Genomic DNA, 18,754 nt, shown 5'->3' with positions numbered 1-18,754 from the left:
CTATGATTCAAGGACGCCCACAGTGCAGACGTCCGAGTGCGGCAGGGCCGACTAGATTCGGGTGTGGCCTGCGGTCCTCACTCGTCCTCCCAGTTTGAAGTAGCTGGTGAGCAGAGAGGACGGTGCTAAAATGAAAAGAGCAAACACTCCTAAATCAAGGATTCAACAGATTAGAGTAGTATGAAGAAGTGGTGGAAATTAATGGAAGATAATTAAATAGAAAGAAACGAGGGAACCAAGGTATTGAGCTAAACAAAATCATGGGCAGCCAGAGGCTCAATGTAAGTCAAACCAACACCAGAGGCACCTTTTTTATATATAACTGCCGTGTTCCTGAAATTTTACTCGGCTTTCAGCAATTACGATCAAAGCATTTTTGGCCACAGGATTTAATAGCATAGCAAAGGAATCACGGGAAGGGGAGCCTTTGAGATCACCCGACTTCCTTTTTGTTTCTGTGCCTTTTTGTGCCTTATTCACCAGCCTTCACTCCCCCGTCTCTACGTCTTATAACCTCTCTGCTCTACTGTTTGATTGTCCTAATTTTGGTGGAGTGGTTGCCATTGACGAGCGGGGCTAGGAAGAACATTGCAGAGGGACATTCTGTGGTAGCATGGTGAAGTATTTCCAAAGTTAACACAGTGGTGAGACCATGTGTAAAAAGAAAAAGATAACCATGTTGTTCCTGCTTACATTTCATTTCACATGCTTTACTTACTTGCATTCCCTATGAGTGTTTGCTTTTTCTAGGATGTACATTTTTTTTAAGGCAGCATATTGCTCTTGTCTAGTGCGTAATTTAAATTGAGCCACATCTAGGTGTTTATGGCAGGTCAGTGAAGTGCAAGTTTCTCTCAGTGGGGCAGTATGATGTTCAGTGGGGGAGAGGATGTGGCACTATGGTCAGAGGGAGCTGCTGAATTTTTTACGCATGCCAACAGTCTCTGCAAAGATTTTTCCTTATTAGTAGCAGTGGAACATACAAATGCAGCAGTGAGAAAGGTGACCAGTCAACCTTTGCAAAGGGCCCTCGACTTCACAGCAGCACAAGTCACATTTTTTAGTAACTTTTGATCCGTTCGAGCTATAAACAATAGATTAGTTAAAATCCTCATATTATGCAGCAGATTCTGTATTATGTGGAAAATATGCATGCTGGGAGTTGTAGTTTGACACTGTCCAATACAGGTTGGGCTTTGCAAGATACTGATATCCACATTAGTTTGCTTCAGTGATGCCAAATATCTAAGATCAAAAGTCCTGCGAATTCACTTTCTGTGAAGTCACTTCTTGCGACGCAATATGTAATTAGAGGGGCCTCACATCTTCCCTTTCGCCCGGGGCCTCAGAAGGCTTAGGACCGGCCCTGTTTGCGCTCCATGGTGACGTTCGCCAAATGAGGGTGAGCACTGGGCAGACTGTCTTGCACAAGGACGGGCAGGTGCACAGTCGTCTACAGGCCCCCAACAAGTCACAGTCGCGTGCCGTCTCTGCCTCTCACGCGGCCGTACATGCGCGCTCTCCTCGCCCTGCCACTGGAGCTTCTCGCCGGGATTGCGTGCCAGTGCTCGCGTGCAGCCGCCGTCCACGGCTGCGCGCGCGCCCCCGCAGCTGAGGCAGCAGGCCTAAGGTCGCCGGTACGTGGGCAGGCCTGTCAAGTGTCACGCATCAGGCGTATACCAGCAGTTGAACAGTTATAGATCTGCTCTGCCTCTCTCCGACGCAGTGGTGATTACAATGTTACCGACTAACAATCTGTTTGGCTGCTGTGCTGCTGAAATCCGGCTCACGTCCTCCTGGAACAGGAAGTGAGGTCGGTGACCAGAAACGGTGGGGCCAGCCTGGGGATTCGACTGGAGGAGTAAGTTGCAGCTGTGTCGTCCAGTCGGCGCCCGGCGTCCCTTAAACAGTCTTACTTCTGAGACTGTCTGAGTCAAGTGCGCTGCTGCTAGGCCTGCGCAAGAGGGGCAATCATTTAATAAAATCCGGCCCGGCCGTATTATCAAACCGGCGGGATGCCGACACAGCATGATCGACCACCTGCTGGCAGTCACACTTGGGGTCAGTCAGCACAGCCGCCACATGAAGACCAGGCACAGCGGGGGAGACTGCACGCAGTGCTGCACAGCCGTGTGGCTCAGTCAGGGTCTGTTGAGGCCGCCGGAACCCCTGTGGGCACAATGGCTGAGCACGTGGTGACTCGCAGCAACACCACAGCAGTATTGATCTTGTAGACCCGATGGACGGACCCCACCGGCGCCACCGGCCTGGCTGCTGAATTTGAACCACGCCAGCCCGGGCCGTCAGAGTGGTTCAGCAGCAGAGTCCCGTCGTCAGAGTCCTGTGAAGCAGATAAGGAGTCAGGACAGCTGATCGGTCTGGATGAGTCTATTGCTGGAGGCGGACCGGGCGGCAAACTCGCATTACCACGACCCGCGGTGACTCAAGGCCTGAGCCTGCCTGTAGCAGGCCTTGCAGATCAGAGTCGCTGCCTTTAATTATGGAGCGCTGCACCAAAATAAAACGGCAGACATTGGTTAAGCGTGTTAACCATTCAGGGAGCCCGGCAACTAACCTGCTGCCCCTGAAGGTGTCTAGGCACTTGATCTCATTATGGTAAGACAACTTTTTTCTGAGTTGATATTGTGACGTATGTACTGAGATGTGCTAACTTCGAGGTTTGCGAGGGAAAGGTTGGTGTTTTTCCCGAATAGAATTCCGGTACAGTGTACAGTGACTCTTTCCTAAATGAATTGAAAACAATTGAAAACAAAATCTGTATTATATTAGCTCGTCTGATTTTCCATTTACAATCCTGAAGCACTGTAGTACTGAAATTCGTAACATGCATTAGTGTCGTTGAGCAACATAATTTAATTTAAAAAGTACTTCTTCTTAAATACATGTGCAAAAAACTATCTAAAACAGTTCCCGGTATATTTTATCGCCGCGGCCTAGGCAACAGCTGTAGCCCAACATCAGTCCATAGACCTGAATGTACCTGAACTAATTTTTCTCTTGAGTGCAGCTCTTTTATTCTCTCTCTGTGATGGACTGTCTGGCTGACAGCTCTTACCTATGTATGTGCTACAGTACATATATATAGCTTTCTTTGTGCTTAGGACTTATCTTCAACGATACAAATGGGGAATGTCATTTCTGAATGGCCATTAGTCTCTAGACACTTTACACATAACTTTTTCTGACTTTAATATTTGTTCCAGGATTTTGTGTTTAGGATTGTGGAGTCCTCATCTGGGGAACTGATAAAGAAGTGCTCCTCATCCCAAAACGTATGGTGGATTAATAAACAAAATATATGAAACTCCACACCCCTTTTGTTGCCTGTGTGAAACTTTAACCATTTCTCTTGGTCTGTCGGCGTCTGCCATACCTTTGCATTGTCTCATGAAGGGACATACTGTTTAACACACAACAGCATCCAGGCTGTAACCTATGTGTGCCTCAGCCTCACTCACCTGAGCATTGCACAATGCAGAGTGTTTGTGGCCACCGTCCAATCAGATTAAAAATGCACTAGGTTAGTTCCCTTCCCTTTCTAGAGATTTGCAGCTGTTTTAAGATCTCCTTAGAATTTCTTGTTGTTCAAATGGATGTAATTTCTGATATTTCATAGGTTTCTCTCATCTTCATTGCTTGATTTTGCTCGGTAAAAAGTGTCACTCATAGTCGTTAAAATGTCACTCATTATTACCGTGAAATTATGAAAATGTCACACATAGCAATCTGAAACCTTGGCAGCTATGCGTGGGGAGAAGCGGGTTGCTTTGCTAACACCCAAGCGTGCAGGCTTGCATGGTTGTGCAGGGCCCAGTGCTCCTAGTCCTTTGTGTGTTCTTGCTGGCTGGGCTTGCTGCCTTTTGGCTTTGCTGCTTGGACTTGACTACCTTTGTTTCCATTACTTTGGCTGGACTTCTCTTGGCTAGGCAGCTTTGGGCTTCCTGCGGGCTCTCTCTCTACAGGGGTCACAGTTCTCTCATTGATCCCAGCGCCTTCTCCACGGGGGCCGTAATGCTGCACAGTGTCCGATAGTGGCCCCACCCGATCCCGCCAGCTGATTAAGCAGCATATGAGCAGGTATGGCTGTAGCTCGGCACCTCTCGGGAATTCTCCTGCCCACATGGTAACAGCTACGGGGGGCGTAACACAGGCCCCCACAGCACGTCTAGCAGGACACTACAGAGTTAAGAGCATGTTCTGTTTGCAGGTGAGAATTACCCCCAGGCTGGGATTAAAGCAGTAATTGGGGCACAGACAAAAGGGACTCTGCAGGTCAGCAGCAGGACAGAGGAATGTTAAAGTTTCCATGTATGTTTCCCAGCAAAACAAAAGTGTATGTGTGATGACTGACCATGTTTTTAAGATCAAAATTACTCCACCACGCATTGTAATGGTGGCAGAAGGATATACCCAAACAGTCAATAGAAAGACAGTGAGACTGAAACACCCTTCAGTGCTGAACCAATATGTGATTGACAATATTTTAAGCCATTGACTAAAGGGTCAAGAGTGAAAGAAGGCAATGGCTAGAGGAAGATGACTAAATACTCACTGCATTCTTCTCATATCGTGCTGAGACATTCAGTTGGATAGAAATTTGAAGATTGCCCTTTCTGCTGCTATGGTATTTTGGTGCAATTAGTGTTGCAATATTAAGCAATGCCAATAGCTCAAACTTAATTAACCCGAGACCTATTGCATTGTAAATGCTTGTTAGTTGTGTCAATGTGTGAATTGTTTTGGCATGGTTTTTGTTAAACCTCATTAGTGTGGGAGCTACCGGGCCCTCACCATTATAACAAACATTGGCAAAAGCAAAAATTGCCTTGGTCTCAAAAAGCACACACTGCCACAGTAGCTACTGGCACTGAATAAAACTACTTTGTGTGCTGATATGCTCCTTGCAAAAGAGCAGAATGCTGTCCCTCACAGTGAAGCCAGCCGAGAGAGAGACAGAATTATAATAAACACAAAAGGTCATGGTCCACGCTAGACGAAATTAGGGGCCTAATTATTAAAGAAAGTCTCAAAACTGCACCCATGGTATATGTCATTGTATTAAGTGCAGCTATACAGCTCTTGTGAATTCCCGGAATTTACAGAAGTAGGACAGGAAATAGTTCTCCTAGAAAATATTTGTGAACTACATTTTAGCATGAGCAAATATGCATGTGAAGATGTGCTCGGGTTAAAATCTGAGTGTTAGCAAGTTCACTTTCCCTCCAAGCACTTTTTTCTCAACTGTGGAAGGAGGTTTATGTCTGCCATTGTCTGGAGTAAATTTTCATAATTTCTCAGTATGGGAAAAGATTAGAGAAGAGTTGTTGAAAACCCTTAAAACATGCAAGTTAGTAGATTTGCACAGACTCAAAAGGGAATTCTAACCCTGGAACTGTTGCTTACCACTACCTTCAGCCCCAGTATGTAGATCTGCGGAAACGTGGCAACATAAGGGGATTGCAAGTATTCAAACAGTACTATGGTGTGAGCCCTGGCATAATCAGAGCGGCTATATCAGAGCTCTTATATAATGATAAACATGATTTGTCGCAGCATTACATAGCACCAAAGGGATAAGTGGATTTTGTTACAGGACAAATAGATTTATGAAGCAACCTGCCCCATGGACAACTAGCTATTTTATTAAATTCCACACCCCTGAACCAGTCTGCTTTGCATGGTTAATTAAAATATGACTTTTGCTTCAGTCCTGCAGATGTTTAACCTCCACAGTACAAGCTGTTTAGTGCTCTTGATGCAAATATACACCATATAAGTTTTGGCGAACACACAACCTTTTTGTCATACGTCTGTCAGGTCTTGTGGAAATATTCTATTAGCGTGGTATTGTTTTCCAAACTGAAATTAATTCATACCATATCACTTTTCTAACTAAAGATGTGTACATTTAATTTCAAAAGTAGAAACATACACCCCTTTTATACTATCAGGTTTGGCAATTGAGAGATTTGAATGACAATTTGGTCAGTTTGTTTCTGCATGGTACTCTTCCTTATCTGAAAGTCCATTTTCCTATTAAGCATCTTTTCACAAGTGTACATAGAAACATACTGATGTTTCATTTATGGACTAAGCAGTTTGGACTAAACATGTATTCACCATCAATCATATTCTCATAAGGTCTGTCTTACCTGCTGCCTCACCTGTCCACATCAGCAGATAAATGAGAAGCTTATAATAATAATGCTTAATTCACAGTTGTGATTGCTCACTTGTCATTCAGTGATTACAGGGTCCACCTCTCATCTTAAAGCTTCCTGATGAATATAAGGTAATAGCTCTACAGAGTTAGGTCAATAATTCAGGAACCTCGGCCCCTTCCCAGGACCCCTTGTCATAAATGGGTGGGGTCCGGCTAGGTTTTTTCAGCTCCAATGTTGTCATAAACTAGTTGAAGTTTAGGCTATATCGGAGACCTGGATAATATCTCTGTTCGTAGCATGCGTTGCTGTAGATACCCAGGCTCTGCATACTCCTCCTATTTAGTGTTCCGCTTGGATGATTGCAAGTGATTTTTCTTCGAAGAAATTCTTTTGAGTCATGGTATGCACTGTGACTTCACCCTTACTTGACAATTCTCTTCGACTCCAGGTTAGATTGTTTTTTGTGCCATCGGGTTCAGATGTGGAACAACAGAACTCCAAGATTCGACTTGTTGTTCACTTTTTTTTTTAGGCCCACTTGATGAAATTCAGTACCAATGCTCGAAAAAGCTTTTATTTTCTGAACTTTCTTCAGAGACTGACCTTAGTATAATTGACTGCCAGTGCCTTAAGCCCCCTATGGGGTTGCATGTCCCTGGTCTTTCACTCCTTCCTTGAGGATGCACAATGGGTGATGGAAACGGACATCTTATCAAAACTGTTCCCAATGCAGCGCAAAGTTCCGGAAGTCAGACCGCCACACAGTAAACTCTGCTTCTTCCCTGACCATGATGATACCAGGCCTGCCTCACCTTTCGTTGCACCCCAAACCTCAGAGAACAGGCCCCACTTGACATCGAGGAAGGTGAAGACTCCTGTCCTTAGGGCATTCCGCCCGACCAACCATCACCTAGTTCAGAGGCAGTTTTGTCATCCAAGTCCAACCAGGTCAGTGAATGAAGACCGCTTCCAGGACCATGAGTATCATCAGCACAGATACTCGCTCTAAGCCTTCAAAGAGGCCTGACGAAAAAGCAGAGAATCGATCACCTGTTGGGGTCAGGCATCGATGCTTGGGTCCAAAGCTTCATAGTCTTCAGGACCTCTGCTGACTTTGGACACCACTGGATACTGAACAAAGGCCTCTGATCCAACCAGGCTTCCGCCCACTGACATTTCTCTTCCACAGTTGTTGAGCTCGGAGAACTTCAAGCCTCCAGTCCATTCAGAGCCTAGGATCCTTTTAATTGTGATGCCAAGGCCAACGTCGACTCCAAAGTCACAGTTGTTTCTGAAGTAGGCATCAGCGCCCAAAAATCTGGTGACAGTTGACTCTGACGATTCTGAGCAACCCATCCTACAAAAAGCCCAGGAGGAACTGGATGCAAAGCAGAAAAGACTCTTCATCAATCACCAGATGGGTACGATTTTGACAAAGCTACCTCAGGTGAAAGCCTCAGGACTGCCTTGGAAAAGGAAGCTAACTTTTGAGGGGAAGCTTACTTTGGAGCACCTTCTAGTTCCCAAGCTTAAAGAATATAAGAACTCTGTCAACTGCCCTCTCCCTTACACTCCCCTCTTCCTCACACTCCCCTCTTCCGCCTCCACCACTACCACCACCTTCAATTTGCTCATTACCTTCACTGTCTCCACACACCAGAGGGGTTCCCCACAATATTCTTAAAGGCCTGGCAGCTCCTATGGCCCTGTCAACCCTCATAAGGTACCATTTGACCAAGGGCCCTCAGACAACACATAGAACGATCATGATCTCCACCCCCTGGGAGACCCAGATTTGGATCCTTACCCTATGAGGGCATCTCCCCAGGCGATATCACGGCTTACCACGAGGTGATCCAGTGGGCAGCCAACTTCAATAAGGTGACCATGCATGTCCGCAACAAGGACGATGTTTCCTTGTGCAGACCCTATCCATGTTAAAGGGGATTTAAAATCTACTCCTCATACCTTTAAAGAGCCAGTCTAGGCCAGGGTTGTAGCTTGTAAATGATCGGCTGAAAGGAAGGCATTGGTGTAAAGAATGCTGGTACAGTGCACGCCAGAGGGAGAATTCTTGTTCTTTCTCAGATAGTGTTATGTTTCTTGCTGGAGGCATTGACTAAAGCTAGGATAGTAGAGCACAGTTTCATACTCTTCTCCTCCTGCCTCTGTTTTCGCCTCGATATGAAAAAAGAAGAACTGGTGCTTTTCACTGACCCTAAAGCAAACGTCTGTCATGTAGCATGAATCTTGTTGTGGCAGGCAATATATGATAAATTCTGTTTCAGGTTATTTGCGTTAAAAAATAGAGGAATCGTGGTCTATGCCCTCCTGTCAATTCAGATTCGTTAATTTGGAGTTCCTGCCTCTTCGTCAAGTAGACTGGCTTATTTTCACATATCTGCAGAATTTATATTTTCATATGCCATTCCGGACTTACCCATGAACAATTGATACTAATGCTTACATGTTTTTTTTATTTTGGCTAAATGTACCATATAGTTATTTCAGCAAGGTCGAGTCAGTGACCACAGTATATCTTTGTTGGTGGGAATTTAGATATATGTCTGCTTACATTCTACAGATTTGGCTATGATCCTCAACACCTGGCCATTCTTTACGTCACGTACAATCTTTACTTTGTGTTTGCTTGTCCTCTCAGAGCAAATGTTGTGTTAGTATGTGCTATTTTTTGCCATCTATGTAGAGTGCATTCCTTCTGTGGGAGTAGTTTGCGGTCTTCCAAGCATACACATTTTGTGGTTCCAAAGAGCCTTTTTAATGTATGTGGTACCCGGCCCAAAATCGCGCATTGGCAAAACTCAGATGAATTTCTACTTTATTGGCGACCTACAGAGAAACCTTCATTCCTCAGAGATCCCAATTTTGCATTGAATGCACAAAAGCCTTTTATAGTGTTTGTGTGAAGGACAAGATTCAAGAAGATGAAAATGGTTTTCCAGACTTAACTGTTTTTGCATTAAAATCATTCTTGAATTTCAAGCAATCACAATTTGTGTGCTTGTGTTTTTTGCGAACTTTAAGTGGAATTCTGAAAAGAGACTCTGATGTTAGGAGAGTTGTAAGGCTTTATGAGCAGTCTTCTGTACCACCACTCGCTTTTGATTGCTTTTTGATTCTTCAAGCTGTAAAGAGAGGCCTTTGAGGGGGTTTTAGGTCGAGCCTGGCCAGTGCTTGTGCTGCTCTGCAAGCCATGCTGTATTGGAGTATGTACTTGAAGCCCAGCCCACTCTCCACCCATATTTGCCATTGGCTTGCGTCATTGACCTTCGTATATGCTGGCTTCTGATTAGTTTTAGGCTTGTTGAACAAGTTACTGAACTTCGGTAACGATATATCTGTAAGAGACATATATTTGTTATGGATTCCTTACCTTAGAAATACCCTCAGGCGTCAGACTGGATCCAGAGATTTTTTCTTCAGCAGTACCCCTGTGCGTCAGTAGGTGGCGTTGGTCGACTCCAGGTTCGTCATTGGCGTTGTGATCGCTGGAATGACGTCGGGGTATCTACTTAGACGCCACCCCTGCACGCGGACGTCAGTTCTTTACACAACATTCCACGCCAGAAGCACAGAGCCATGTAAGACACTAACCACTGGTGCATAAAACTAGGGCCCTGAAAGGAAGTCCCTTACTCTAGAAGTCAGTTCTTAGAAGGGGGAGGATGGGGGAGGCAGTAAGAAATCCATAACTAATATGTGTCTCTTACAGATATATTGTTACCAAAGGTAAGTAACTTGTTCATCTGAACCCCAGCAATACCAACCCCGGAGGTGGGTCTGCAAATCAAGTTCACACCAGGAAGCCCTGAAGAACGTAGCGGCCAAAAAGCTATCTCTCCGGACTTGGCTGTCCAGGCAGTAATGTTTAGTGAACGTGTGCAATGAAGCCCACGTGGCTGCCTGGCAGATGTAATGAAGGGGGACTCCACGTCCCAAAGCAGTAGTGGCTGCCGTCGCCCTGGTGGAATGGGCGCGCAACCCTACTGGAGGTTCCTTTTTTACCAAGGAATAACACACTTTAATGCAAAGAACAACCAATCAAGAGATAGTTCATTTTTACACGGCCCGGCCTGTCTTGGCGCCCACATAGCCAACAAAGAGCTGATCATCCACCTGGAATTGTTTTGTGCAATCCAGATAAACTGAAATTGCATGTTTTGGATCCAGACGGTGGAGCCTCTCCTCCTCTTTAGAAGGATGCGGGGCGGGAAGAAGGTGGGCAAAATGATGATCTGTCCTATGTGGAAAGAAGTAACCACGTTGGGAAGAAAAGGTCTAGGGTGAAGGACAACCTTGTCCGTATGAACAGCCAGGAAAGGAGGTTTAGAAGAAAGAGCCTGAAGCGGAAGTGATGGCAACCAGAAAGGTAGTTTTGAGGGTCAAAAGTCTGGGAGGATAATTATGTAACAGCTCGAAAGGAGCGACATAAGGTAAGTCCAAACAAGGTTCACGTCCCACTGGGGCATTACGAAAGGAAAAGGTGGAAACAGGTGAGTAATGCCCTTAAGGAAGCAATTTACAATAGGGGACTTGAAAAGAGAAGGCTGATCACGAAGGCAAAGAAAGGCCGAAATGGCAGAAAGATAGCCTTTAAGGTGTGCCCAGAGCAGAGCCCTGCTGGGCCAAAAAAAAAGAAGAGGAGAACCTCAAAAAGAGGGGCAGAAAGGGAATTCACAGCCCTTGCTGTGCACCAAGCCACAAATTTGTTCCATCTGCAGGCGTATACATACCATTTTGGTGCAGGGACGCCTGGCTGCCAAGATAACGTTACAGACTTCGGGAGGAAGGTCGAAAGCTGTCAACTGTCTCCGCTCAATCTCCACGCAAGGAGGTGGAAGTTGGACAGGTTCGGGTGAAGGACCGTCCCCTGCTGCTGCGACGGAAGATCCTCCTGAAGAAGCAGTCTGAATGGAGTATTGATGGCTATGTTCAAGAGCTCTGGATACCAGACTCTTCGTGCCCGGTCTGGAGCCACAAGAATTACTTGGGCCAGGTTGTGTTTGATCTTCTTCAGCACTCTGGGCAGAAGTGTTCTTCAGCACTCTGGGCAGAAGTGGTATAGGCGGAAAGGCGTATAGAAGTCCGCAACTCCACTTGCGACGAAAAGCATCGCCTAGCGAGTGCTGCATTGGAAATTTCAAAGTGCAGACCTACTGACATTGTGCATTCTCTTTGGTGGTGAATAGATCTAACCAAGGCTCTCCCCACTGCTGAAAGAGACCTTGCACCACCTCCGAGTGAAGACCCCATTCGTGATCCATCATGCACACTGAGTTTGTCCGCCCTGGTGTTCAGGGAACCCGCCAGGTCTTGAACTACCAGGGACATGCCCTGATGTTCCAGCCACAGCCTGAGATGAAGGGCCTCCTTACAGAGGGTCCACGACCCCACCTCGCCCTGTTTGTTGCAACACCACATGGAGGTGGTGTTGTCCGTGAACACATGCACTACTCTTCCTTTGACAGAAGGAAGGTATGCCTTCAGTGCAAGACGAATCGCCCGGAGCTTCAGAAGGGAGGGATGTTCTGAGCCAACCCCACAGGCTCCGCAGGTGGAGCCGGACCACTATCTTCCACAACCTGCATCGCGTCAGCCGACGGACGGGGAGAAAGTGAAGAGCGACTGTGCTTCTTCGCAGCCTTCTTGTGCTTCGACTTACACGAAGACTTCCAAGAGGAGGGATGGTGGTGACTCCATGGCTGGTCTCGCGACCTCTCTCTCAAACGGGACCTCGAGCGGCACAGAGCTGACTGTCGGGCCTTTTGAAGCTTTCGGGACCGCTCCTGCAAAGACCTCGGGTTCATGGCCTGGCTGTCGGAGCACGGCCAGTGGCACACAAGATGTGGGTCTGTGACCGACAGCAACTTGTGACAGGAGTCACAAGGTTTGAAGCCGGTCTGTCGATTTGACATCCCTTGCACCAGGAGTCGAACGACTAGAAAAAAGAAGTCGACAAAAAGTCGAAAAACTCTAGTCAAAAAAGACTTAAGGGGACCGCTCTCTCCGGATCTGCGCTGGCTTGCGCGGAAAAAGAAAGAACTGACATAAGAGTGCAGGGTCGGTGTCTAAGAAGATACCACGACGTCATTCCGACGATCACGATGCCAACAACGAACGTGGAGTCGACTGACACCACGACGTGCAGGGGTACTGCTGAAGAAAAATTCTCCGGATCCAGTCTTACACCTGGGTGTAATTCTAAGGTAAGGAATCCATAACTAATAGTCTCTTTCAGATAGTTCCTCCTTAGTACCGCCTTGTCTTCTTTTGTAAACTCTCATGAGGACTGGCCCTTTTAGTTCGGTTGTTACACTGTACTTCTTCTTTAGCCTGTAAGCACTATTTCCTTTAATGAGTTTCTCTTTCTGCAAGAGGGCAGGAGAGTCTCTCATGAACAGTTGTGACCACCAGCTTGTTTAACTCGTAGCAAACGGGGAGCTCTTCAGGGGCCATGGGAGACAGAAGGGGACAACTCAGCGATGCCTTTAGGGAGGTCAGAGGTGTGAGATGTAAATTCCGCTCGATCTGGCGTGTTTATTTTCTGAACAAACATCTATGTTAAACATGAATATGCTTTGGGTTTGCTCCTCTGCACACTTGCTAAATGAGAAATGGATCCAAAAAAGAAAAACTTTATGGCTGCAAATGTCTCTTTGGACACGCTGTCCCGCAAGTGTGCACCCGGCCAGAAGGTATTGAAGCACTTTACTGATCAGTTCTCCAGTTTAAAAGTGGCAGCTCGCTGCGCTTTTCTCCGAAGCTCGGATTAGCTGTAAAGGGTGTGCTTTCATCCTCTCCCTCATTTGCTTTTCTCCCCCTGCCTGCCACATTGCTCAGTTTGCTTCCCTATGCCCTCCGTGCCCCTTTCCCCACTGCGCCATAATTTTTGCTTCCCAACACCCTCCACGTCTTGTGTTCGTTCTGATACCTTCTGTTTGCAACCCGTACAACCCTCCCACACACACAACTTGTAAACAAACATTTGTAATGCAATAGGTCTCGCATTTGCGAGGATTTAAACTATTGGCATTGTAAATGACAATGCCTTTCATTTTTGTTTATGCATCTTGTGCTTATATTAATTACTAGCAGATCATTCACCCTTAACATTTTTCATGCTCATGACGAGCTCAGCTCGTCATGAGGCACAGTTGAGCTGTGCTCATGACGAGCTGAGCTGAGCTCGTCATGGCCGTTGGAACGTTCACACGCGGGGATAATTTCCTCGCTGGGCTGAACGATCCAAAACGGGTGTGGCCGTGACGAGCTCCGCTCGTAATGAGCACAGCTCCACTGTGCCTCATGACGAGCCTAGCTCGTCACAAGCACGGCAGGTGAAAACGCCCGCAGCGAAGGGGTTAAGGCATCAAGGCTTAAGAGTCAAAATATCCTTGATATGGTGATACTGCCGAGTCTCCTCGAGTCAATAGACCTCGAGACACACACCTCTCACCCACCTCCTCAAAGGCACCAGGATACCCTCCCGGGTGATGTGTGCCCTACAAGTAACTATTATATGACATATGTTTGCAGCGTATCTTTAGCTGAGCTTGTATAATACATTTGTTTCAAGTACATCTTAGTAGAGTATTCTTATTGCTGTGGAATATGTCCACACATTTGGAAGGGGAAAGCTGTCTACAAGGTTAAGTAAGCTACTCATTGTCGTAATTACAGTTACCAAGCAAATCTTCCTTTCAAATTAACCCACGCCCCTAGCCTCTGCTTCATGCGAGTGAATATATTCTGTCAAATAGGTGTGCGGACGGGAAACACCAATGACATCGGTGTCAATACATCGCGGTGCCATCACACCGCGATATTTACATCGCAGGATCGTTCATATCGCAGTCTTCTACTACGCATGGTACAATGGCGCGATGGCTTTAACATCGCATGCAATTACAACGCATGCCACAGGCCTGCCATGGTAATTGCATGCGATTTTCCAAAGAATAACAAAACGGGTGCCAGGTGTAAATATTAAAGAAACACTTGGATATTTGCAATCTTCGAGTTTCACAACCGGGCCTGGCTCAGTCATTTGTCCTGATTGGGCCTAGTCCCCGTCAGATATGTTCAGTGCGCAAATATTAAAGAAACACTTTCATGGCGGTAATTGCATGCGATATTCCAAACAATAACAAAACAGGTGCCAGGTGTAAATATTAAAGAAGCACTTTCCACAGGCCTGCGATGGTAATGACACCGATGTCATTGGTGTTTCCCGTTTTTTGTGCACAGAACGGGACTGCGAATCGTATCAGAAATAGCAATTTGTAATTTGTGAATTCCTGATTTATTTTTTTCATGTGTGATTTATCACCAAGTGGGAGCAGGTAGAAATCGTGCAAACTATATAAAGAAGCCTCCATTACAAGACTGTGTTTCAAAATGGCAGCCCTCTATGTCATGGTCAGAGAATGTGTATTTTGAGATCCCAGCAGAGGAGAAAAACCGTTGATTTTCAGGCGATGAGTCACACTGAAGAGTTAAAGCTGTAAGCTAAATATAGGCTACGCCGGTATATCATTTTAGACCAGTTTAATGAACTTGACCCAGTATTGGGAAGGCAAACTCAGTACAGCCAATCCATGCCCGCACATATTCAGAGGTGTAAATATTAAAGAAACACTTTCATGGCGAGCATATCGTGTCGATAAATCGAAAGAATTACAAAACAGGTGCCAGGACAGGGAGAGGATATGGTCTCACTGCTACCTCTGCCGACTTTGGTGCTCAAACATCGCGTTGTCATGTCGCGCGATGTAAAGTCGCCGATGTGACATGCTATCCAATGAGATGGCCGCATTTGCGTCGCAACGACGTGCGATGAAAAAACTGCCTCTGTGATCGCCGTTGCGATGTAAGTGCCGCGATGAAAACGCCCGCGATATCAGTGTGGGCGATGGACCGTCATACAACCGTGCGGACAGATGGCTCAGGGGTGCAGTTGACCATGCATGCGCTTTGGTATTGTGGTCTAAGATGCATGCTCTGGCACATTGTCTATTGTAGAATGATGAATATGAATGAATTGTAGTAAATAGCTGGAGTTTGTGGTGAGTGGTGACCTTTTCCTATTTGTCTGCAAAATCTAAGTAAATGGTTCGGATAAAAATATGCATTAAAATATGTTAAGATAGCCTACAAAGCCTTCAGTTGTACGCTGTTCTCTACCCACCTACTTGGAAAGTGTATTTAGCCAATGGAGGTCTGGCAGGCTTGGAACGATCTAACACATTTGATTAATTAATATATTTTCTTTGCTCCAGGTTCGTAATCTTACGTACATGCTAACCAGAAGGGAAAAGATGAAGCGCTCAGTCTGCAAAGTCCAGGAGCAAATATTTAATCTGTATGTGAGGCTCGGAGAGCATGAAAACGTGCCAGGTATGCTGGAAATTATTTCTCTTTTTATGTAAATGTTCTAACACGCAATTCTTGAAAAGCATCTTGACACCAATTCATCGTTTTAAAACGATTATGCGCAAACATTTCACTGTCGCAGGTTTCTAGTCTGATTTATCTGCACAAAATTGCATTTATTCTCTCTGCCAGGCTCACTTGAGCAGAGGGGCTGAGGAATTCCCCTACCAGAGATGCTCCTGGTTCAGTGTTTAAGAGAAGGTAAACAGGTGTCGCACCGCTTGGAAGTACCCTGACACCGTGATCTTTGCAAGGAATTATCGTTATATATGAATCATTACAATGTTTACAAACAGAGGTTGACAGAAGAAGGTTGCTGTCACCATTCCTCCCAGGTCATTATGGTATATGAAGTCCTCAACAGTGTTGATGATCAGTCTCTAAAATACCTATAACTTGGTGATTTGCAATTAAGCATGAAACATGTGTCCGAGCACGTCCAGTACTAGCTGTGCCAACACTGTGCCAACACTGCCGGGGCAAACAATTGAGAGACACTGAGCAGTAACAATCTTGACCATGCTGAGGACTGCATTTACCATAATGCCGTGAGTGGGACTGGTGAGAAGCAGTGTGCGTCCCTTCCCACTGTTGTCATTATTTGGTGTGCACAGATTTTCATTAGTTTAATCTTAGGGTATGAGTAAGTAAACATGCCTGGTGTATACTGGGACATGGTTTGTCTTTTCCACTACATTGCAAATTCCGAAATGAGCGTGCCTAGCAGGAAAGCTGCCTTCCCCTCACTTCCCATCCACCAGCAGTAGGGGACCCTATCCATCGACCTGCTCACCACTCCAAACTCCCCAAAAAATAAAATGCCAAAACTTCAGCTCAAGGTACCCAAATCCACAGACCATGGGCAATGAACTATGTTTGAACTGGTTAGAGAATATTTGTCTACCCTTTTCTGTCTTTGTCCCTCACCTCGTACATAGTAAGGAAGATGAGACAGGCATCCATGACCCTTATCCTAGTGCAAAAACAACAGTTGATGGACTGAATGCAGAGTAATGTCATACATTCACCCCAGTAGAGAGATCTGGGCCTAAATCCATCGTTTTTTTTGCTCATCAAGCCACCCCAGTTCAGACATGGCCATATGCAAATAAGCCTTGACCCTGTGCCTCATGGGAACAGTCCAGCCAGGATAGCTTGACTCCAGTGGCGTGGAGAGCACGGGACTCACGTCTGAGCATACCCGTCCCACTCGAGGTGACAAATGCAAAAACAACAGGTGATGGACAGAATGCATTCTGTCCATCAACTGTCATGCTGGAGTCAAGCTATCCTGGCTGATGACGGCTGATAGCCAGAAACCGGTCCTAGGATGCTTGATTCCGGTCCAGGGAAGACATGGCTTGGCAGTTCGGGCTGGACTGCTCCCATGAGGCACATGGTCAAGGCTGATTTGCATATGTCCATGTCTGAACTGGGGTGTTGTGGTGAGCAAAAAAAAGATGGATTTAGGCACAGATCACTGTACTGGGGTGAATGTATGACATTGTTCTACATTCTGTCCATCAACTGTTGTTTTTGCCCTTATCCTAGTGGCATCAACCTGGGCAAGACAGCCCTAGTAGTCTGTATTTCTAAAGATGTCAGTAAATCCCCACAAGAAGCTCCCCAACATGTCGAACCTTCTCACTTGGCATTATGGCTCTGACATCCCGATCCCAGACAGCTGAACCATGCGATCTGGCACCTGAATTCTTAGGATGTGGCTACCTCTAACTTCAGTTGAGTGGATGATTATCCTGCGAGAGGCAAGTAAGCACACTACTCATGCCTTTTACACAGCCAAGTGGAAAAAGTTCATGCATTGCTATATCTCTGAACTGATTCCTTCAAGGTTTCTGTGCAGGTGACTACCTTCAGCATCTATGCAAGGCAGGCCGTACCTGCACTTCATATGATTACACTTAACCATAGTTCCAGCATACTTCCAAAGCAGACAGCACTTATCTCCTTTTAGTATCCCAGTCACTAAGGCCTTCATGAAGGCTTTTAAAACGTAATATCTCAGAGTGCACGCTCCCAATGACGCATAGAGCCCACACTACATGAAAGAGAGGGGCCACCATAGCTTTTTTTGGTAATGTCCCTTTAACAGATATATGTAGGGCTGCTATTTGGTCAATGTTTCACGCTTTTGCCAAGCATTGTGTAGACATTCTAGCATGTCAACAAGCTTTAGTTGGCCAACCTGTCTCAAAACACTCTTTCAAACATTGGCATCATTTGCTTGCTAGTCTGCCGCATTGGAGAGGGACTGCTATATAGTCTATGCAGAGTATGTGCATCTACAGCCACACATGCTCCTAATCAATGGGAGAAACTGGAGAGCGGCGGGAAGGAAACTGGTTTGTTCTGAAAGCATTACACCAAGTTTTGCCCTGGCAGTAACCCCCATGTAAGTTAATCTGGTGTTGGGAGTTCTGTCCAAAGCTTTTTTGTAATTTTTTTTTGGGGGGGGGGGGGGGAGTTTTTTATAGCACAAACTAGACATGAAGGTATCGGAGTGCTTTATATGAGCCTCCTTTGCGTTACAGACAGACATTCTTTTTTTTTTTTTTGTTAGGCACAAGGAGATTAAGTGATTTGTTAAGAATCACAGGATGTTGAGCATCCCTGCCGAGACTCAAACCCTTTTTCCAAGATTTGAGGTTGACCGCCTTAGCTGTTAGGCAACATCCTCTCCCCAAAGTTATATGATAGTGAAGGTGAAGATATGGCGACATGCAGATCAAGGAGGAAATATGCTGGTATGAGATTTGCTTTCAGAAAGGAGTTTGGGTCAGGATCAAGTTGACACAAAAGAACATGGGACTGCCTGCGTTCTGCAAACCATTGCAAGTGTTTTGTAGTTTTCCTAATGAAATATATGGAATTTAGCAATTCTGGCATATTTATCCCACTGTCTTCAGTAATAATGGGAACAGAGGGCTGGATGTGGAAGGGATCATGGAGATGAATCCTCAGAGTGTGAGGTTGATGTCTTGTCTTGAAAATGTTTGATAAAATACCTGGGTGGGTGCATGATTATGTAATGGATAATTGTATAATGTAGTGAAAACTGTGTAGAGTGCGTTACTGGGAGTGTATGCGATGTGGCA

General features: G+C 45.8%; 1 protein-coding gene across 3 annotated transcripts in view; it reads left to right on the top strand.

Annotated features, from left to right (window-relative positions):
* Window positions 1–18,754, top strand: part of JADE1 (jade family PHD finger 1) — a 223,176-nt gene that overhangs the window by 192,741 nt on the left and 11,681 nt on the right. For all 3 annotated transcript variants that reach the window (XM_078676770.1, XM_078676772.1, XM_078676773.1), the window contains one exon: window positions 15,485–15,602. In XM_078676770.1, coding sequence (XP_078532896.1) covers window positions 15,485–15,602 — 118 coding nt within the window. The remainder of the gene's footprint in view (window positions 1–15,484; window positions 15,603–18,754) is intronic.

This window comes from Lissotriton helveticus, chromosome 2_1 (assembly GCF_964261635.1).
Source record: "Lissotriton helveticus chromosome 2_1, aLisHel1.1, whole genome shotgun sequence".
In the NCBI taxonomy this organism is placed as follows: Eukaryota; Metazoa; Chordata; class Amphibia; order Caudata; family Salamandridae; genus Lissotriton; species Lissotriton helveticus.
This window is presented reverse-complemented; position numbering and strand designations above follow the sequence as displayed.